This window comes from Sinocyclocheilus rhinocerous, unplaced genomic scaffold (genome assembly GCF_001515625.1).
Source record: "Sinocyclocheilus rhinocerous isolate Xijiao unplaced genomic scaffold, SAMN03320098_v1.1 scaffold1870, whole genome shotgun sequence".
In the NCBI taxonomy this organism is placed as follows: Eukaryota; Metazoa; Chordata; class Actinopteri; order Cypriniformes; family Cyprinidae; genus Sinocyclocheilus; species Sinocyclocheilus rhinocerous.
In genome coordinates, this window is record NW_015664009.1 from 801,108 (window position 1) to 822,455 (window position 21,348).

The 21,348-nt window shown below is 37.9% G+C and overlaps 1 protein-coding gene across 1 annotated transcript in view; it reads right to left on the reverse strand.

Moving 5' to 3' along the window:
* LOC107729116 (CD166 antigen homolog A-like) overlaps positions 1 to 9,487 on the reverse strand; it is a 35,013-nt gene extending 25,526 nt beyond the window's left edge. Inside the window, exon 1 of the mRNA XM_016539493.1 lies at positions 9,140 to 9,487. Within this exon, the coding sequence (XP_016394979.1) occupies positions 9,140 to 9,194 (55 nt within the window). The 5' untranslated portion in view covers positions 9,195 to 9,487. The remainder of the gene's footprint in view (positions 1 to 9,139) is intronic.
* Positions 9,488 to 21,348: the final 11,861 nt, after the last annotated feature.

Genomic DNA, 21,348 nt, shown 5'->3' on the forward strand with positions numbered 1-21,348 from the left:
CATGCTTAGAGCAGAACCATGCATCGTTCATTTATATTTCTACATGGCTCCCTGCAATAAAACTTTGATTCTTCAATCGCGCCATCTAGTGGTCTGTTATTGATACAACCACAACTGCTACAACTGATAAGGGAGCGCTCAAGCGGGTACTGCAAGTCACGTTGAGTCATGTTCATTAAAATATGTCAAATTAATATTTTGCGCTCAATTATTTACTTATCAGGCAAGTGGCCACATGATAAGCGGGAAATTACGTAGTGTAGCGTTTATCACTCTGCAGAGGTTTATTTTGCAAAATAATCTGCTGAAATAATCCTCAGTTTGGGAACCACTGGAGTAGGCGATTTGTGCTCTATTAATTTGGTCTGTTACGATGCTCTATGTGTTTTGATTACTAATGACTGTGTAGTACGGTGTTGCACACAGAGGACAAAAACGTTCAGCCTCGACTCTTTATCGTCATTTGTGTTCAAATTTGCAAAGCATACTAAATTGAACAAAACTATATAAATGCAAAATTTGAATTCATGAATATATAACGGTATCCACGATATAGCAAATTCCATATCATGGAACAACATAATACCGGTAGTCACTTTCATACCGGTATAGTGCCCACCCCTAATGCAGGAATTGATTTGGAGCCTGCCTCATTACACCAAATGTCCTCCTTTACTCACTCCAACCTGCAGGAGCCATTAGGCTTCCTTCAAAATGCCATAAATTAAGTCTACGACGGGTCTGAAATTGCTCTCAAAACAAAAATCATCAAGCAGGTTGGACTCATAAGTGATAAGTGCACTCAGAAATCACATCCATTAAGTTCTAAATTATGTATTTGATTGCCGGGGCCCCCGGGGACCTTAAAGAATGTCTGTGTCTGACAGCAAATCATGGCAGATTAAATACTGACACAGAGGATTCACCAACAGCCCCTATTCGTGAGCAGCTATTAAACTAAACAGAGAACCATTAACAAAATACAGTCAAACAGTTTCCATGGAGGTCCATTAACCCCAAAATCAATTTATAGCTGAAGGGTATGACAGACTGTTCATTCTGCTGCAGCATATAAGTCTATAAGTGTCCATAATAAAGGAAAGGAAAATCTTTTTAAAATGTAGTATAAAACGTATGCAAAGTTCTTAATGTACTTTTTGTATTCATGGTGGTTTCCCAAAAAAAAAAAAAAACTCCAAAATGTCATGTGGTGAAACTTAAGTAAACATCTTCCTTAGACCTTGAATACATAAAGGCACATAATTAAATCATTGTTTTAAAATATTTAAAAGTTTTAAAATGTTATATAAAAAAAATGTTAAAGTTTTAAAACTATTTTTAAAGTAAAAGCATTATTTAAATTATTAAATTATTAATTCATAGATAGTTTATATGAAGTTGCACCACATGACATTTTACAATCAGAATTAACCTTAGTTTCTCATAAGGTAAAATTATCTGATTATCTTTCATGTTTATTTTTTCATGACTGTAAATAATATTTTTCAAATATTAATAATCTGTAATCAGTTTAGTATTTTCTCTTAAAAAAAAAAAAGAAAGTTAAACTGCTTTAATTACTAATTACTACAAATCTACTCTTTTATTAAGGCTTTTTTCTTTATTATGACATCAAAACATTTTAACTTTATGCCCCCAAAAATATTAAAATGAATTTTAATTCAGATATTAAAAACATGACAATCATAAAAGAGGTGTCAATGTATTTGTGAACTGCACTCAAGTATTTTTGAATAAATTATTAGATAGCACAAATAAGAAAGTTATGAGTTACAACCTGCTAACAATTAAGAAATTTAGGTCAAATTTGTTGCAGCAAGTCGCCAAGTTCATCTAGGTTATCAGTTAACCAAGGCATAAACGTACTTAGATATGCATGATACTCAGTGTAAAATTAACAGACACTTTAAAATGTAAAACTAATGAGCATGTTGTGGCAGTCAAAGAGTCTTGACTTCAGATCTTCACAATTTATGTTCAAGCAATTAGACTCAGAAGCTTTGTGTGGGCTTTGATTAACAGCATTCTTAACATCAAAGTTGTTCTGTTGAACATATATTCTCAAAGCATTTCACAAGACAGCGAGGTGTCTCATATTTTTGCATAGACCGAGACAGTGCCTTTATCTCCCTGCTCCCAGATGCCTCGGGGCTTCACACATTTGCATTCCACAGGATCCTGCAGGGCCCCTTCTGTTCATAACATCAGCGTTTGCTTGCAGCCACTGAGATAATCAAATTTGGTGCCAAAACACAGAGGTCAGCGAGCTTGTATTGAGAGTTAAATAAGCTCTTTCTACGGGCTGGGCTCTGAAAGGGCCGCCTCCCACGTTGTTAGAGGGCCCATAACAATTCGGTCCCGTATACAGACCACCTTTGGCTGTGTAAACAAAAGCAGAGCAAATATTGATTTCAGAAAGCATGGCTGGTGGGTGTGTGATATGCAATGGTTAACTCCCCTCTGCAGGGAGAGAAACAAACAAAAAAAAAATAGACAGCGGAACTTAGGGAGTACGAGCTCAAGGCCTTTTCTATCGTAGTGATTAACTCTCATGAATTATGTTAGGTTTAAAACTCCCTGACATGATAGTATATCACTACTATGAGCCGGATCTCGGTTTTTCTCCACTATGATGCTGCGATACAAAAGAGCAGATCCGTTTCACATTCTTGTGTAGTTCAGGGACTGGCCTGGTCTGTAAAAAAAAAAAAAAAAAAAGGTCACAAGGGTCCTTAACGGTCTCCTGCTTCATGATTCCTGTAGCCTAGGGGTCTACATCTGCAGAAAGCTACCTAGAGAAGAGCTTAAATGCAATTTATATGCTGCAGACTTTGAAGGAACTTCATGAAAGTAACATTTTAAACAATACATTGAATAGAATAATGGTATTTGTTGATGAACTACCAGAGCAGAGACCTTTTCTCTCATATATTAGAGAGGACACGATCCTATTAGCTGCTGGCAAGGAAAAGACCTTTAGATGAAAGTCATCATCGTAAATGTATAACTTTAACTGACCCGCATACTCAGGAATTGGAAGCCACAATACCCTAATTAACCTCTGATGCTCCTTGACGTTACTTAAACCTCAAATTTAAACCATGCTGATGTTGACAACAACACTAGAAATCTGTGCCATTTTGGAAAGTCACCAGGTATGGCTCTCATGTTGACAGAGCACAGACATCTGGGACAGGTGCGGTTGCGGTTCGCTATGACTTGTGCAGGCTTGCCAGCTCAAAGCAGACGACATCAAAGTTCCCACAAAAGAAAGAAAACTAAAAGAGAAGTTTATTCTCCTTTTCTAAAGCCGACTTCAAAGTTATGATGTCAAAGGATTATGTGAACGAGACAGAAGTGCAGAGAAAAGGAAACATTTCCAAAGAAAATCAAAGCGCCAGTCTTTTTACTACCAGTATGTGTTATCCCGTGTCACGTTATAGTGGGGGTCATTAAACAACTGACTTTTGAACTGAAAGATGTTTGTCTTTAAATTCAGCGTGAATTGCTCTTTGCAACCCAATTTACTTCTGTAATCTGATTCTGCTCAGATTCAGGATTAATCAGATTCTGCTCTGATTCAAGATTGATCAGATTCAGCTCAGATTTTGGATTAATCAGATTACACAAGATGATAAAGTGCAAACAGTCTTTTTCTTTGGAATAACATGCAACAAATAATTCACAATAAGACCAGGAATGTGTGGAGAAGAAAGTAAATAATGTTGACTTCCCATCTTGACTTTGGGCAGGAATCTAAACCTTAAAGGCTTCCTGGCATCAGTTGATGCTCACGCTGATATACAGTACAAAAGCACTCCTGCTTGTGCCAAACTGCTTTTTTAACTGAAACTAATAAATATTATGCGGAAATGACAAAACATATTCAAATTGTCCACTTGATAACAAACGGGTACAAATCTGATAAAATACATCTCACAGATCAGAAGGGCCATACATTTTAAGGCCAGGCTATCATTGCAAACTAGCGATGTAACAATTCACTCAACTCACGATTCGATTCACAATTTGATTTTCTCAATTTTTTTAACAAAATGAGATTGAAGACATTACTCAGTAAATGAAAAGGTGTCGTTTTATTTAGGCTGTTGCTGCACGTTTCTTTGGGAAATTGAAATATAACAAAACTAAATTGAAATTTTAAAACAAACCCCAAATCAAACAAGTAAGTTACACAAATAAAAGAAATCTCTTAATATGAACAAACTAAGGCTTTGTCTGTGCTCTTTCCATTTCAAATTAGAGGCAACCACTGGATTTTAATCATGATCCAAACAAAGATGCAGCATACATTCAGCATGAATAGTTTTATTAGAATTAGAATTAGACTGTATAATTTAGAAATTTGAAGCAAAAACAGAATGGTCTGACTTCAGTTTTGTGAAACTATACTACATAAAACATATCTGAACGAAACAGCAGACGAGCTGAATGAGACCATAGACTGTATAAAAACATGTACGTAGTGTCCGTGACGTCCACCCGTAGGTTCCTGAAGAACGTTTTTGAAGCTCAAAGTTGGCAGAGCCAGCCGTCGCCATCTTGGCAGCGCGTCACTGCACGTCACTCCCGGATAATTGAAAATGGGCAAAAAGGCGGGAGCTGGTTGCTGAAACCACGCCCACCTAGCGCGACAGGTGGATTGCCGCTGCTGTCACCACCGTCACTCAAGTGGCCACGCCCTTAATTATGCAGAACTTTCTAAGGCTTAATATAATTTAAATGGATGAGTTATAAAAAAAAAAATTCACCCCCTTCACAGTTGTCATGAAGGGCAAAATTAGTTATATAGACGAAAACCACTTTTTGTACCAGGCTGTAAACATTTTTTTTTCTGCTGTAAATTTGGTTATTTTAACATGGGGAGTCTATGGGACTGAGCCAGCATCTAGCGACCAGTCGATAAATTGCAGTTTTAGTCACTTCCGTGTTGGTTTCACGAGAGAGACCGGAAGGTTGCCGCTTGGTAAACACCCAGCCATATGCGTTAGCCCAATGCAGAAACGTATTGATAAAGCATTGCAATTTGTACACCAACGTATTGCTCTATTCTTTATCAGAACTCCAAGTAATAACAACAAACATTCACTATTCATCGACACATTTCTAGACAACTGCGAGCGAACAGATATTGCTGTTAGCTGGTTAGACGGAGACTACAAGCTGCGCGGAGCAAACACAACACACACAACTAAATACGTATTTTGCATGCTATAGTACGGAGTACATGACAGCAACTGTTTTAAAAGAATTACTCCACTTTCAGAATAAAAATGTCCTGATAATTTACTCACCCCCATGTCATCCATGATGTTCATGTCTCCCTTTCTTCAGTTGCAAAGAATTTAAGGTTTTTGAGGAAAACATTCCAATATTTTTCTCCATATAGTGGACTTCAGTGGTGCTCAACGGATTGAAGGTTAAAAATGCAGTTTCAATTAGGGCTGCACGATAAATCGCATGCGATATTTAACGCATATCTTGTCAGTAAAGCCGGTTCTTTAATCAGCGGTAAATCTCCATCACGTGCGGGCTTTCACATGGAGCAGCATTAACTACACAGAGCCGTTGTTCACTGACGAGCTGCGCAAAACCACGATCATATTTTGCGCAGCTTGTCGGTGAACAACGGCTCTGTGTAGTTAATGCTGCTCCATGTGAAAGCCCGCACGTGATGGAGATTTACCGCTGATTACAGAATGGCTTTACTGACAAGATGCGCGTTAAATAATCGCATGCGATTTATCGTGCAGCCCTAGTTTCAATGCAGCTTCAAAGGGCTCTACACGATCCCAACCGAGAAATAACGGTCTTATCTAGCAAAACGATCAGTCATTTTCTTAAAAATAATATGTATATACTTTTTAACCACAAATGCTCGTCTTGTCTAGCTCTGCGAGGCGCATGCGTACTTTGTCTGTGTACAATGGTTGAAGACAGGGTTTGTCTAAAAACTCACAACACTTTTCTCCTCCAACTTCAAAATCGTCCTACATCATTGTTTTACTTTTTTTTTTTTTTTTTTTTTTTTTTTTTTGCATGCTATAGTACGGAGTACATGACAGCAACTGTTTTAAAAGAATTACTCCACTTTCAGAATAAAAATGTCCTGATAATTTACTCACCCCCATGTCATCCATGATGTTCATGTCTCCCTTTCTTCAGTTGCAAAGAATTTAAGGTTTTTGAGGAAAACATTCCAATATTTTTCTCCATATAGTGGACTTCAGTGGTGCTCAACGGATTGAAGGTTAAAAATGCAGTTTCAATTAGGGCTGCACGATAAATCGCATGCGATATTTAACGCATATCTTGTCAGTAAAGCCGGTTCTTTAATCAGCGGTAAATCTCCATCACGTGCGGGCTTTCACATGGAGCAGCATTAACTACACAGAGCCGTTGTTCACTGACGAGCTGCGCAAAACCACGATCATATTTTGCGCAGCTTGTCGGTGAACAACGGCTCTGTGTAGTTAATGCTGCTCCATGTCAAGTCAAGTCAAGTCAAGTTTATTTAACACTGGGTCGGTGCTTCTGCAGCGATGTAGGTCGGATGATTTTTGATTTGAGGAGAAAATGTGTTGGGAGTTTTTCCGACATACCCTAACTGATTTACCCTCACAGTGCAGAGCACAGCGTCTTCTCCACAGGAATCCACTACGGTGTTTGAGGGTGGGGAGGTTCAAGTTTTCCCGGGTCTGCGCGCGCAACAAGTGGGCGGGCATAAATATGCTAATGTTTCATGATAACGTCAACTTGAAACAGCTTTAGATTTGTTTTAAAAACTACTCGTTTTCATGACTCGGAGTCGACGCTTTCTTTTGAAAGACAATCACTTTATACACGGTGCATTTTTGGGATTTAAAACTTTGCAGGATGTTTTCATTCACTTAAAGCTGTTACACATTGCATGAAAGGAAATTTTCAAAAATCCATAATAGGGGCACTTTAAAGAAAACCTGCTGAACAATATAGTCAGCAGGGGTCCAGAGGAGGCCTTGGAGAAGCTGAATAACAAGAGTGAAACAACCTGACATTTTATCCCAAAATGCATGCAGGGTGGATCCAAGCAAGTGCACTGGAGGTTACAGAGAGCCATGGGGGACTTCATGCATCTCAAAGGACGCATTTCTGCAAGTCAAGAGTGCCAGTGCTAAGCACACACATGCCTATCCTGTTGTAAAACAATGTGTCTCCCCTCTTTAGACCAGACAATTGCTCTCTTGTCTTACCTGATGACAGATAAACTGGTTCCTATGAAGGCCACTGTGAAAAAGAGGTGCTTCTGCAGTAAAGAATAGAGTACAAGCTAGAGGACGACAATAGTAGCCTATTTCTATTTCCACAGTAGTACTTTCACTGAAGGAAGCATATTAAATGTTTGAATGGATGAGTCATTTGAATTGAAATCGGTTCTTCTAATCTAAGCAAACAGTCTTTTGTTGAGCTATATTTGCTTTCTTTTATAATGGGACTATAAAATGGATTTAGATGGTTCAACAGGGCAGACAGGTAACTCTAAGTGGATGATTCACCTTTGATTAAAAGATTGTCTCATATCTAAAACATGAAAACATTTCCCTTTACATAATCTCAATTTACTCAGTGAGTAATACCGTTAGCCAATCGTGATTACAAGCAAGATTTCTGGCTGTAAAAAGAATTTGAAATTAGAATAAAATGTTCAGTCTCCTCAAACATATGCCCATAAAGGAGGGAATAAGAAGTGGAACATTTCACAATAATGAAAATATGCAAATTACATCTGCAATACAAAAGCCATAAAAATGCTATGGTGTCTGGAGACAGTTTTGCACTATAAAAAAAATCTGAACTCAGACCAGCATAAACAGCAATATTTGTCATTAAAACAATGTTCATCAATGAAGGGCAGACTTCTCAAGGGGAAAAAGGTGATTTTTTTTTTTGCAGCAAACTGAAAGAAACCCACCATCTAAACTAGTCATACCAGGTGTGACATTGCAGATGGTGTGTTTTGGGGGAGGGGTGGAGAGAGAACAAAAAACAGATGCTGCACTAAACTACTAGTTGTAAACTCAGTTTGGCTCTCAAGCCAATCTAGAAGACAAACAGCCACATGCACAAATTAAACCTCATTACCTACTAAAAATGACTTTTAAAAAAATTACATATCACAGGATAACCATATAGGCTATGTAAAATTTGACTCATTAGCAGGATAGACAACTAGTTGAATTGAACAGTAATAAAATGTTTAAATATTTTAAAATATAAAATACATATTTTTATTTTTATTAGTAAAATCAAACTTATCCAGCACTGGTTTAAAGAATTACACTTTTTGTTTCTTACAACTAATGACAAGACGGTCACAAATGACAACACGTTTAAGTTTGACTTCCAACCCAACAGTCTTTCAGCACATGACACACTATCATTATGCTTCTGGTCTTCCAGCCCAAAAGGTGAATGAGTCTCTTTAAAGTTGCATTGACAGACGGGCTGGTGCCTTAAAATAACAGAGGTTTACCGCCGGTCTTTTGTGTCCTTTATTTCATTACCTGAATACTGTTGCACTTACGATAAAACGATATGAAAACAAGCGCAATTTCAATCACTTCACAGAGAGAGGCAGATGTAGGCTCCGATCAATTATTCATTACTTTTAACAACCAAAGCATCAAGGTTTAATTTGTGCAGCATATCATCATACAATTTTTTTCTCACTAGCGAAACAGGTGCAAGTAAAAGGTATAAAAGGACGGGGCGGGGACAAAGATCGCGGATGGAAATAAATGTTACTTTTATATGGAGAAAACCACCGATGATGGATATTTTATTGAGAAAGATAGAAAATCATAAGTCTATCAAATTAAAGGCTTTGGAAAGAATTCCAAGAGAAACTGTGGCGCGCGTTTTCTCTTTAAAAAGACTTCATATCATAACGTGCGATCACTCTCAGAATATCTTAAAAGAAACACTGTTCAGTTCTTTCACTGGTCAATCTCATGGTAAATGTCAGAAGAGATGATCTAAAATGAAGTATGCGAACATTCTAAAATTCAAATACAATTTTCAAATAAAAAATATATATATATATATTCTGTTAAATTACCTTGATTCATCAGTGATACGCTGAGCAGACACCTTAAAAGAGCGGTCCGGTGCATCTTTCGGCAGTCTGGATCTCTCGGTCTCGAGAAAATATCCTTGCGTTAGAGCGTCCTTGCAGGAAAATGTTCTGGAAAGCGCAACAACACACGCAGCATGCGTCAGGAAATTCAAACTTTGAGGTTGTTCCCCACGTGTTACATCTGCTGAAACCCTGATGGGCGGTTATAGTAGGGCTGGGAATCGATTCCAAAAAGAATCGATTCCTCGATTCCGAGGCGTTGGGAATCGAGAGTCGATTCCAAAGGTTGGAATCGATTCCATCAAGGGGAATCGACTCCTCATTCAGAGCCTTTTTCAGTTCAACAAAGCTAGCTTTAGTAGCTTATCTATGGGTGTCTCTCAAACGGAAGGCTGCACACATTTAAATTCACGAAAATAAACTGAAAGAAAACGAGTCGGTACTGATCATCTGAATTTTAGGATGCAGCCTTCCGTTTGAGAAGCACCATTCACAAAACATTTCTATCAGCCAATGATAATTATAAAAGAAAACGTGACGAGCATAGATCAGTGGCCGAGAGCGCATCTGATTGACAGATAAACCACGAGCTCTATCAGTTATTAATGTTCTGGTTATTTTGTTTCAGTGTACAGTTTGTTAATATTGTGCAAAGCATACAGTCAAGTCTTCCAGCCCAAAAGGTGAATGAGTCTCTTTAAAGTTGCATTGACAGACGGGCTGGTGCCTTAAAATAACAGAGGTTTACCGCCGGTCTTTTGTGTCCTTTATAATTTCATTACCTGAATACTGTTGCACTTACGATAAAACGATATGAAAACAAGCGCAATTTCAATCACTTCACAGAGAGAGGCAGATGTAGGCTCCGATCAATTATTCATTACTTTTAACAACCAAAGCATCAAGGTTTAATTTGTTCAGCATATCATCATACAATTTTTTTCTCACTAGCGAAACAGGTGCAAGTAAAAGGTATAAAAGGACGGGGCGGGGACAAAGATCGCGGATGGAAATAAATGTTACTTTTATATGGAGAAAACCACCGATGATGGATATTTTATTGAGAAAGATAGAAAATCATAAGTCTATCAAATTAAAGGCTTTGGAAAGAATTCCAAGAGAAACTGTGGCGCGCGTTTTCTCTTTAAAAAGACTTCATATCATAACGTGCGATCACTCTCAGAATATCTTAAAAGAAACACTGTTCAGTTCTTTCACTGGTCAATCTCATGGTAAATGTCAGAAGAGATGATCTAAAATGAAGTATGCGAACATTCTAAAATTCAAATACAATTTTCAAATAAAAAAAAAATATATATATATATTCTGTTAAGTTACCTTGATTCATCAGTGATACGCTGAGCAGACACCTTAAAAGAGCGGTCCGGTGCATCTTTCGGCAGTCTGGATCTCTCGGTCTCGAGAAAATATCCTTGCGTTAGAGCGTCCTTGCAGGAAAATGTTCTGGAAAGCGCAACAACACACGCAGCATGCGTCAGGAAATTCAAACTTTGAGGTTGTTCCCCACGTGTTACATCTGCTGAAACCCTGATGGGCGGTTATAGTAGGGCTGGGAATCGATTCCAAAAAGAATCGATTCCTCGATTCCGAGGCGTTGGGAATCGAGAGTCGATTCCAAAGGTTGGAATCGATTCCATCAAGGGGAATCGACTCCTCATTCAGAGCCTTTTTCAGTTCAACAAAGCTAGCTTTAGTAGCTTATCTATGGGTGTCTCTCAAACGGAAGGCTGCACACATTTAAATTCACGAAAATAAACTGAAAGAAAAGGAGTCGGTACTGAGATCATCTGAATTTTAGGATGCAGCCTTCCGTTTGAGAAGCACCATTCACAAAACATTTCTATCAGCCAATGATAATTATAAAAGAAACGTCCCGAGCATAGATCAGTGGCCGAGAGCGCATCTGATTGACAGATAAACCACGAGCTCTATCAGTTATTAATGTTCTGGTTATTTTGTTTCAGTGTACAGTTTGTTAATATTGTGCAAAGCATACAGTCAAAGTAAACTTCATCATTCAGCTGAACTGTGCACATTTATTTTAGACACTTCATGTCTTGTTTAATTCATGCGATAAACGCATGTCCCTGCTGAGCTGTGTCATGGGCAAAGCAGACAAATTACAATTTATGTATCGTCATTTTTATTTTATTTTTTACAAATGAAGCTTCATATTATGAGAGGGATACATTCTACGACCTACCATGTAGTCGTCATGGTGAGATTAGGTTCTTTCAATCTAAAAAAAAACACAAGAGTCGAAAAAGAATCGAAAACAACAGCAAGAATCGATTCCCATCGAATCCAGAACCAGGAATCGGAATCGGACTCGAACTAGGTTATAGGTCTGTCCTGAAGCTCCTCCTCTGTACTGTGTGTCTAAACTAATTTAACCTGCTAGAAAACACATGATGACACATCCTTTATCTTATCTGTGATCTTCTGCGGCTCTACTTTACTATACAGTATTATTTTCGTAATGTTTGATTTGGATGTCCTGGAAAACAACATGGCTTTCATATGAAATTCTCCTTGAAAAACTAAATGCTTAGGATCTCCTCAGAAAGTAGGAATTATTTCCAAGATGGCTGCAACATTGTTTGCAATTATTCAACTTAATTAAAACACTAAAACCACAATAAATTTGGCCTAAATGTTAAAACATGATTTGCCGTCCAACTACTGGAATTTTCTTTCCACACCCGGATTTTTCAAACTGACTGTAGAAATTTGAATATTGGCTCAAACAATGGGAACCTTGGATATATTTGTTTATAACAAGTCGATTCTGAGAACGTTCCTTATTAGGTAGGTGTTATTTATTGCTTTGTAAGTGACAAACCGACAAGCACAACATAATTTCCAATGGCTATACATGCACTGACATGCTTCTTACACCTCAGAGTTTTGTGTGCCTAAAGGCTGCAATAATATAAAACAAATAATATTAGCTATGCTCATGTTATTTAATTAATCAGTCAAACAGGTTAAACTGGTAATGAAAGAGCCTTTAGATAAGAGAATATCTTTCAAAGCCAGATCAAATCTAGTGAACCTGGTACATGAAGAGACGTGAATCATTTGCATCTTTCTTTTTCTCCCTCCATTATCTATCCCTCCTGCCTGTTATCCACCAAGACACTTTTTTCTCCTCTTTTATATTTTATTGCCCCAATATTAGCTGAAATCCCCCATCTCACACATACACACTCATCTCAGTGGCAGGTGGGCTCATGGAGTGGGGTGTTCCCTCATCTCATTCTGTTTGTATTGTACTTCCTCACACCTCCTAATGGCCCGCCTGATAGATACGAGACTGAATGTATGAGGAACAAAGGCAAACCATGACGATTCCTTCTCAAAGAAGAGCCTATGACAGCTCAGAGAGAGTTCATAAACAGGGCACAGTATTTCATTAACATTCTAAGTGTTTTAGAGGTTGGTTTTGTTGTTAATATAACGGGCCTCTTAATAAGAGATATAATTACACAAATTAGGTTTTTGTTTATTGCATGCATTTATCAGATATTAAAGTTATATTTTGGTGTCAAAACCTGTGAGCATGAGCTCTGTGAGGTAAAGATTTGCCTAAAGCAAATGAACAAAGCCATGAAATTTTGCATTAGACAAACAAAGTCCTAAACCGTCATCAAAAAGATTCATAGTAATGGTGACAACTCAGATAGAGTGAAATGATGCTAATGAGGAGCATTCGCTTCAAATGAGTACAAACCAACAACAATTAGGTGCCCAAAAACACATGTGAGCTTCACATAAGATCGTCTGCAATTCAAAGTGAGAGAGAGGGACATTCTCCACTAATATGCTCAAAGGACATTCATCCGTTCCACAAAGTGTGAATGAGAGTCTCAAAGCAGCACAGCCTCATTATATTGAATGCATTGGAGGGAGGGGGCCGAGAGTGGAGGATGACACTTTGACCCTGACGTAATCTATAGGTCTGTGGGAGGTGTGGATGCCCTTAATGACCTGCTCATTGTCCGTCAATAGCCAAACTCGAATGCATGAATGCTTCATTAGTTCATCTGACTGTGCTTGGCAGTGAGAACATAGAAGATTGACTTGGTCTTTACTTTGCATTTGCATTTAATAGCACAGTTGTCAAGACTAATTTTATATTATTTTACAAAGTTTAATTAAGAATTTATTTTGTGAACAAAGAACCTCTCTCTCTCTCTCTCTCTCTCTCTCTCTCTCTACACACACACACACACACACACTCACACACACGTATATATAATTGTTAATTTAAATGAAAAAGAACTCAAACAATCAAACTGTAGAAATTATATTTATTACATAAGAAATGTATTGATTTATTTACTTACATCAGACCTTCAAACCCCTGTTTATGAGCTTGATTATAAAGAGAGGGATATTTAAACTGAGGTTTTTGTGACACTATTCAGGTGTAACCAGTACTTGATCATTACATCATCCCGCAGAAAATGAAAATGACCTCACAAGCCCTGAAAAAGTGAAACTGATCATTTTCACAGAGCCTTTATGATCAGATAATCGTTCACCCTTTGAGGCAGAGACATGTTAAAACAAAAAAGGAGTCATAATAAATGTTACTTACCCATCTTTCTTTGGGGCTGGGAGGTTTGGTTCTTTTTTCCCCTCTTTATTTTGATGTGGTTTGAAGATTTGGAGAGCTTAAAATAGTCACATTATTTCAAAGAGATGACAAATGTCAGGGTCATGAGGCAGGGTCATTGAAACGACTTTCTTGTGCAATAAGCTGTTAAATTGTACTGTTCTTATTTCTTGCTGTTGTGCTGTGAGCTCTGAGGGACCGATCCAACACAAGATCTGGTCCAGGTGATGCACAAATCTCAAAGATTAGAGCCCACAGCCTTGGGCCGTCTTTGGACGATACTCCAGTTTCTGTGTTTCTCAGAGAGAATTCCGGCGAGAATGAATCTCAGCCTCAGGCTTTGAATCACAAGTTGTCTCCCCCGTGCACATGCTCCCTTTAGCAATGCCAATTTTTCAACGTATTGCTTACAAAATATTTTGGCGTTTTAATGATGAATGAGGATACTCAAACTGGAACAAACAAATGCATTAAAGTTTCTGAACCACGATTAGGAAGAGTAAACCATAGTCAGTATGTGAATAGTATTGACTAGAACTCATAAGGAAGGTGAAGGAGGGCAAGTTATTGTTGCATGTGTGCCCTTTTCAGTAACTTAAGTAATTTAAGCTTCCTAATGCTTACAGGAATCAATCAATTTGTGGTCTGTAATGGTTGGAGACCATCTCGCAAACTGTGAGAGCTTTAGCATGACCCGGCAAATGCAAAGCGTCCATTAACACAAAGCATCAGCTGAGAGCCTCCACTTTCTCATGCTCTATGAGTTTATTGCCCCACTTTTCCCCAGGGTTCCCTTTTCCCCTTTCTTCCCTGTTATATAGATTGTAGCATATCAAACTGTGCCATTATAACATTTTCAATGAAGAAGGGCTTTTTATCGAACCTCTACTTGCACTACAATTATGAGGTGTTTTCCTTTTCGGTCATTTATTTTGCATTTTAAAAAAGGTTGAATGATATAATGTAACATAAAACAGCTTGCTCTTCTTTTGTAAAATTGTAAAGGGTTTTTATTTTTTTGTTGTTTTGTTTGTTTGTTTTTTTGCTTTTTTTTTTTTTTTTTTTTTTTTTAGGTAATTTATGCGAGCCACTTATTTTGCTTGTACAAAAAGTTGATATTTATTACGCTGAGGTAATATATGAGAGCCTTTTATGAGAGGATTTAGCTGGTATGGGCATGTAAATATTTGATAACTTCTAAAAGGACCTAAAAGGCAGACCACATGTAGACAAGCTTTGATTTTCTTTTGATGTTCTGAAACTATAAAGACACCATTCCCTGCAGTATAATCTTGCCTAGCCATAATATTAACCTTAAACTGCAGAAGATGCAGAATATAGAAGATGTAGAATATTATATTTCACACCTTTCGTGCTGTAATAACATAAAATAAAATAAAAAATAAAAATAAATAGTTAATCGGTCTCAAATAGTCTCAACATTCACACAGACTTGTCCTGAATGAATGCTTACGGCTTCTCCACATCCAAACCAGGTTTAGCTGCAGGTAAAATATTTTTTAAAGCCAGATTTTATGAGAAAACCTCAAAGGGATTGTGTGAGGGGAGTGCTGCATCTCTGCACCGTTTGGTCCTCCATTTTTTTAAACTCAGATTCATTTCATAACAATCTCCAGAGCCACTAAAGCCCATTTTTGAATCATTCTAATGAAACACTCAGATGACTTAGCAGTCTCCTTCATCCCACACATTTACCCTGGATAATGTTTATCACTTTCGTTGTGCATCAAAGCATGCTAGAGATTTCAAATGCTCTGGTTTCCTGATAACTGGAATCCTGGAGTCTGTCAAACCAAGACCAGACGTCCAGACAAAGACCTAATATCTGAAACCGAGATCAGGATATCTGACAAAAAACAGACTGCAAAGCAGTATCAGTTGGAGGGTGTTGTTGTTGTTGTTTTTCTTTGATTAGCACCACCTTTTTTAGTGACAGAAACCAGGACCTACACAACAGAGACGACAAGCCCAGTGATCACTAAGGTCTAGATATGAGAACCTCAGTATCAGTGGTAGTTATACTACTTTGTAATGGGATGTTTAACCACCTTTAACCATTTAGAGGCTCATATGACAATGCTTAGATAACAGGGTGTGGCTAAGCTAATAAAAACAAACAAAAAACATACTATTACTGGGATTAATTGACATACTACGATACCCATTATCCCACATGCTTTTTCTACGACAATAAATGCATTACAGAAAATGCAAAGCACTGAAAACCAAGATAAAAATTAAGTAGCTTTAGTTATAACACAAATGAAATGAGCATCTACAAAAGAAGGGAAGGAGCAACTTGTCAAACAACATGTTATTATTCATGTTTAATGGCATGGATTTAATCATGGTGGGAGGTTTAAAAATTTCTTAGAAAATATGAATGCTGTGAGTTTCCTCCCATTCAATTAACAACACCAAAAGTGATAAGCGATTAATGGTTAAATTGTTTATTTTTTTATGATAACTCTGGAATTCGCTTTGTGGTTTAAATAGCAGTGACAAAGAAACTAAGCAGAGCAGAGACTGTGGAGGATCTGAGGATGTGCAATATACAGTGTTGATATTGTTAACTAAAATTATTAAACATTGTTTTGGGGAAAAAAAAATAGATGAAAAACTTAAATGAAAATGAGAAATGTTGCCTTGGCAACTAACTGAAATAAGTTGAAGTACTAAAAAAACTACAACTGAAATAAAAATAAATTAAAGCTAAATAAATATTTAAATAAACATGACTACTAAATTAATACAATGAAATATGAAAATATAAAAATAAAAGCTAACTCAAAATATTTTACTATTACAATGAAATATTAATATTATGTAAGTTACAATATTAATACAAATATAAAATGGCATATAATTAACACTATAATAACACTGCATACTTAGTGTTAACTCAGTAGGAAATACAGCATGAAAAATGTTGTGAAGATTAAAGGAAGATTCATATGTTGGTTGTACTGAGCATGTTTCGTCCTGTTGGGTTTGTAAATCTTTGCAGGTCTCTGTTGTGGAATTATGGAAGTCTGTTTGAGACCCTTTCATGCCATTGACTGAATATCACAAGCCCTCAAGCAGTTTTTCAGACAAAAAAAGGGCGCTTTGCGCTTTTCAGACATGGTCGCATTCCAAGCGAGGTCAAACCGCTCCAAATTTCGAAACCCCAAACACATCCGCAGCCAAAGATCTGCCCAGACATCATCACAATTGTCACTTGTCAGTCACGAAACACCCCTGCCTGTCTTTCACGTTCACAGTGTCCTTTACAAACATTATAATTATTAGATAGCTTTTATATGTCCATGTAGACAGACAATTTCCTCTTGCAGAATGTAAATCTAAACCTTTAGAACAACAAACAGGAGTAAAACTACAGCGTCTGAAAGAAACTCTGTAATATGGAGCACATATTCTTACTGAGTACACTGGACAATACTGGTTTTTGTATTCTGAACTAAAATGTCTTTGCATCTCTTGAGGCTATAAATCTTTAATGAAGTGGTTGTCTCTGACTCAAAGAACTCAGATCCCTTCACTCCTCAAAATAAAAGAGTGTCTAAGCTGCTTTGTGAACCGGTAAGACTTGTATTGAGTGACTCACAATGACTGCATGAGTTACCGCTCAGAACTATGTATTCTAACTATGTAAGAGGGTGATGTTCCAGTAAAAAGAAGGAGTCAACCAGATGTAGGCCATTTTTGCCTGAAGACAGTTCTATGTTACTCTAAATTTGTTCAGAAATGAACAGTCTGTCATTATTTACTCACCCTCATGTCATTCCAAGTCAAATCAAGTCACATTTATTTATATAGTGCTATATACTGTACAATGCAGGTTGTTTCAAAGCAGCTTTACAGTAACAAAAAATAGCAGTATTAATGTTGCAAAGTTCTTCAGTTATGAAATGAAAACAATTTCAGCTGTAAAGCATTTCTAACCTGTTTTTGTCTATAAAAAATAAAGGAATAGTTCACTACAAAATGAAAATTTCCTGAAAATGTACTCACTTGCTCACCAGTGGTTTCTCTGCAGTGAATGGGTGCCGTCAGAATGAGAGTCTAAACAGCTGATAAAAACATCACAATAATCCAAGTAATCCACACGACTCCAGTCCATCAGTTAACATCTTGTGAAGCAAAAATCTGGATGTTTGTAAGAAACAAATACATCATTAAGTCATTTTGACTTTAAATGAGTTCATCCATATTGGAACGCTTATTTATTCTGCTTTCATGTGATGTATAAATCTCAATTTTGAAAAATTGACACTTAAGACTGGTTTTGTGGTCCAGGGTCACATATGTCGATGGACTTTTTTACTTAAGTAAGCGACTCATATTTTGGTCAGAAGTGATGGCTTAAAGTTAAAACGCATTAATGATGGATTTATTTATTACAAACTTGCAGCTTTTCACTTCACAGGACATTAATTGATGGACTGGAGTTGTGCGAATTGTGGATTATTGTGATGTTTTTATCAGCTGTTTGGACTCTTATTCTGACGGCACCCATTCACTGCAGAGAAACCATTGGTGAGCAAGTGATGTCATGCTAAATTTCTCCAAATCTGTTCTATGAAGAAATAAACAAATGAAATATATATATATATATTTGTGTTTCACAGAAGAAAAAAATCATACAGGTTTGGAACAACATGAAGTAAATGATGACATAATTTTTATTTAATTATTTTTTTCTCCAACACAATAAAAGCTTTTTAGTTTTATCCATTTGGTTAAATACCATGTCCGTCCTTGTGTAGAATTCAGCGTGGTGACAGTTTCATGCTGACCTGGCGTGTTATTTGAGAGGAGCATTTTCATAAATCATCTGGGTCACCACAATACAAATTGACATTTGCCCTCTTTCCCAGTCACTCAGTGATTCAGAAGCCAGACGGTCACTCAGTCTGAAGCAGAGAACATAACATATCCTATGCATAATGCAGCACTTTTTACATCATAGCAGCCTGCATTGTGTCTCGGGCCCCTGTAATAAATTATGAAAGATGAGCAGCTCCTCTACAGCTGGAGCAGGTCGGGAGATTAGAGATTTACCCAATGGAGGACTGGCATATTTACTTTCATTTCATATCACTGTCCCTCCTCATATATTATTCTCATGTATTAACTATCCTCATAACCATATAATGAAAGTCATTTTTCTGTGCATTTATCATGACCTACTTAGCACAATGTACATTTTTAATTTGCAGTGGCTCTGACATTACAGCAAGGCATACTTAATATCACTCTAATATATCTTACCGTACTAAATTAATTTGAGGGGTTATGTTGTATGAACAAACATTAGGCTAATTAACTTGTTTATCCAGAGTGAATAGACAGTTGGTACTGTGTGTACTGGTACAGCACTGCAGGACATATTATGAAAGCACCTCCAGTTATGAGAATATGACTAATGTGCTTTCATCTGAAACAAGATGCTTACATCAAACAATACTCCTCGCTTGCACAATAATCTGAAGAGGAAATCGCCTTTTCGCATTTTCCAATTACGTGAATATGGACATATTTGTAATAAGAACTGAAACAAGATGCAGAGATTTTAGTTTTATTATGTGTGTACACATAATCTGAGGTTTTACCATAATGATTTTTGGCACACCCTAGCACAGTTTAGTTTGTCTAAATGCTGCCAATAGCTTAGGCCAAACAATCTTAAACATTTAAAGTTTTGTATTATTTATTTGTCAAATGTAATTCTATAATAAATTCATAAATAATAACAGTTTTTAGCTTTGTTCTAGCCTACTGAGTTAACTTATTTTTACCTTAAGAGTGGGCGAAAAGGGTATGGAGGAACAAACCTGCAGAAATTAAAAATAAATAAATAAATAAATAAATGTATTGATAAATAAATAAATGTAATAACAGGAAAATAAATAAAGAATGAATAAATCAAAAGTAGCGCTGTACACTTAATGAAATTGCTATGTTGACTGTGTCTGTATACTGTATATTAAAGCGCATGCATGTTCTGCGCATTTCTGAATGTCTCAATTTCATGTTCTCTTTCGAACGTTCTCTCACGTTGTGTATGGGGAAACTCCTGTTTACACTGGTACTGAAGCCCGATTTGTTCACGTTTGTGTAGCTGCACAAACCAATGGTGCTTTGGCCCGTCAGAATGGGCGGAGCCGACCTCTATATAAATTGGCTCGGAGCGACATTTCATCAGAATATTCTCCTTCAGCGACGAGGATCATCTCTTCACTGATGCTGGACTACAAAGCCGAAGAAGAAGCAAGAAGGAAGAAGTTCATCTCTGCTTGCCGCCGTCGAAGAACTCCTGGCAGAGGAAGAAGCGGACGCACTTCCCCTTTGGCCATCCGGTATAAAAGAGCAAATTTTTGACTGTGTCTGTATACTGTATATTAAAGCGCATGCATGTTCTGCGCATTTCTGAATGTCTCAATTTCATGTTCTCTTTCGAACGTTCTCTCACGTTGTGTATGGGGAAACTCCTGTTTACACTGGTACTGAAGCCCGATTTGTTCACGTTTGTGTAGCTGCACAAACCAATGGTGCTTTGGCCCGTCAGAATGGGCGGAGCCGACCTCTATATAAATCGGCTCGGAGCGACATTTCATCAGAATATTCTCCTTCAGCGACGAGGATCATCTCTTCACTGATGCTGGACTACAAAGCCGAAGAAGAAGCAAGAAGGAAGAAGTTCATCTCTGCTTGCTGCCGTCGAAGAACTCCTGGCAGAGGAAGAAGCGGACGCACTTCCCCTTTGGCCATCCGGCATAAAAGAGCAAATTTTCGGAGCAAATTTCCTGCGCGTGTTGTTTCAAATGTCGCGCCGCGAGTATGGCTTGTGCAGGGAACCCCTGCACAACGCTGACTGGCACAGTGAGGGCGTCGCCTACCTGGGCATCACTGCGAGAGCATGAGCCTTGCCAGTCTTCTCTCGCGGATCACCTTCTATAATGAATGCAGTCCTCCCCGCTCTGCTTCCCGTTTTCCTCTCTCGCCTGAGAGAAAGAAACAGCGGAACAGCAGGGCTCAGACAGCGGGTTCGAGCGATGTCACGTCGGCTCAGCGCCAGCGTAACCCTCCCTCCCCGCGCCGTCTCGAATCACCGGTGTTCTTCACCCATCCAAGCCCTGCAGGACATTTCTCTTCTCTTCACTCTCGCGAATGCAAGTTCCCTGCCCTCCTACGGTGAACTTCCATTCTTAAAATTAGAACCTCTTGCCACCCGGTTCCCGGTGTCTCAAGTTGGGTTCTAAATATGATAAAACAAGGTTACTCGCTCCAGTTCGCTCACAGGCCACCTCGCTTCAGAGGTATTATTCACACTTCAGTACGGGACAACGAAGCTCATGTTCTTCAGTCGAAGTACAAACATTGCTTGCAAAAGGTGCCGTGGAAATGGTACCTCTAGCGAACAGCGAGTCAGGGTTTCTCAGCCGCTACTTCCTCTGGCCGAAAAAGGATGGCGGGCTCAGACCTATTCTAGATCTCAGACTTATGAATCGCTCTCTTATGAGAC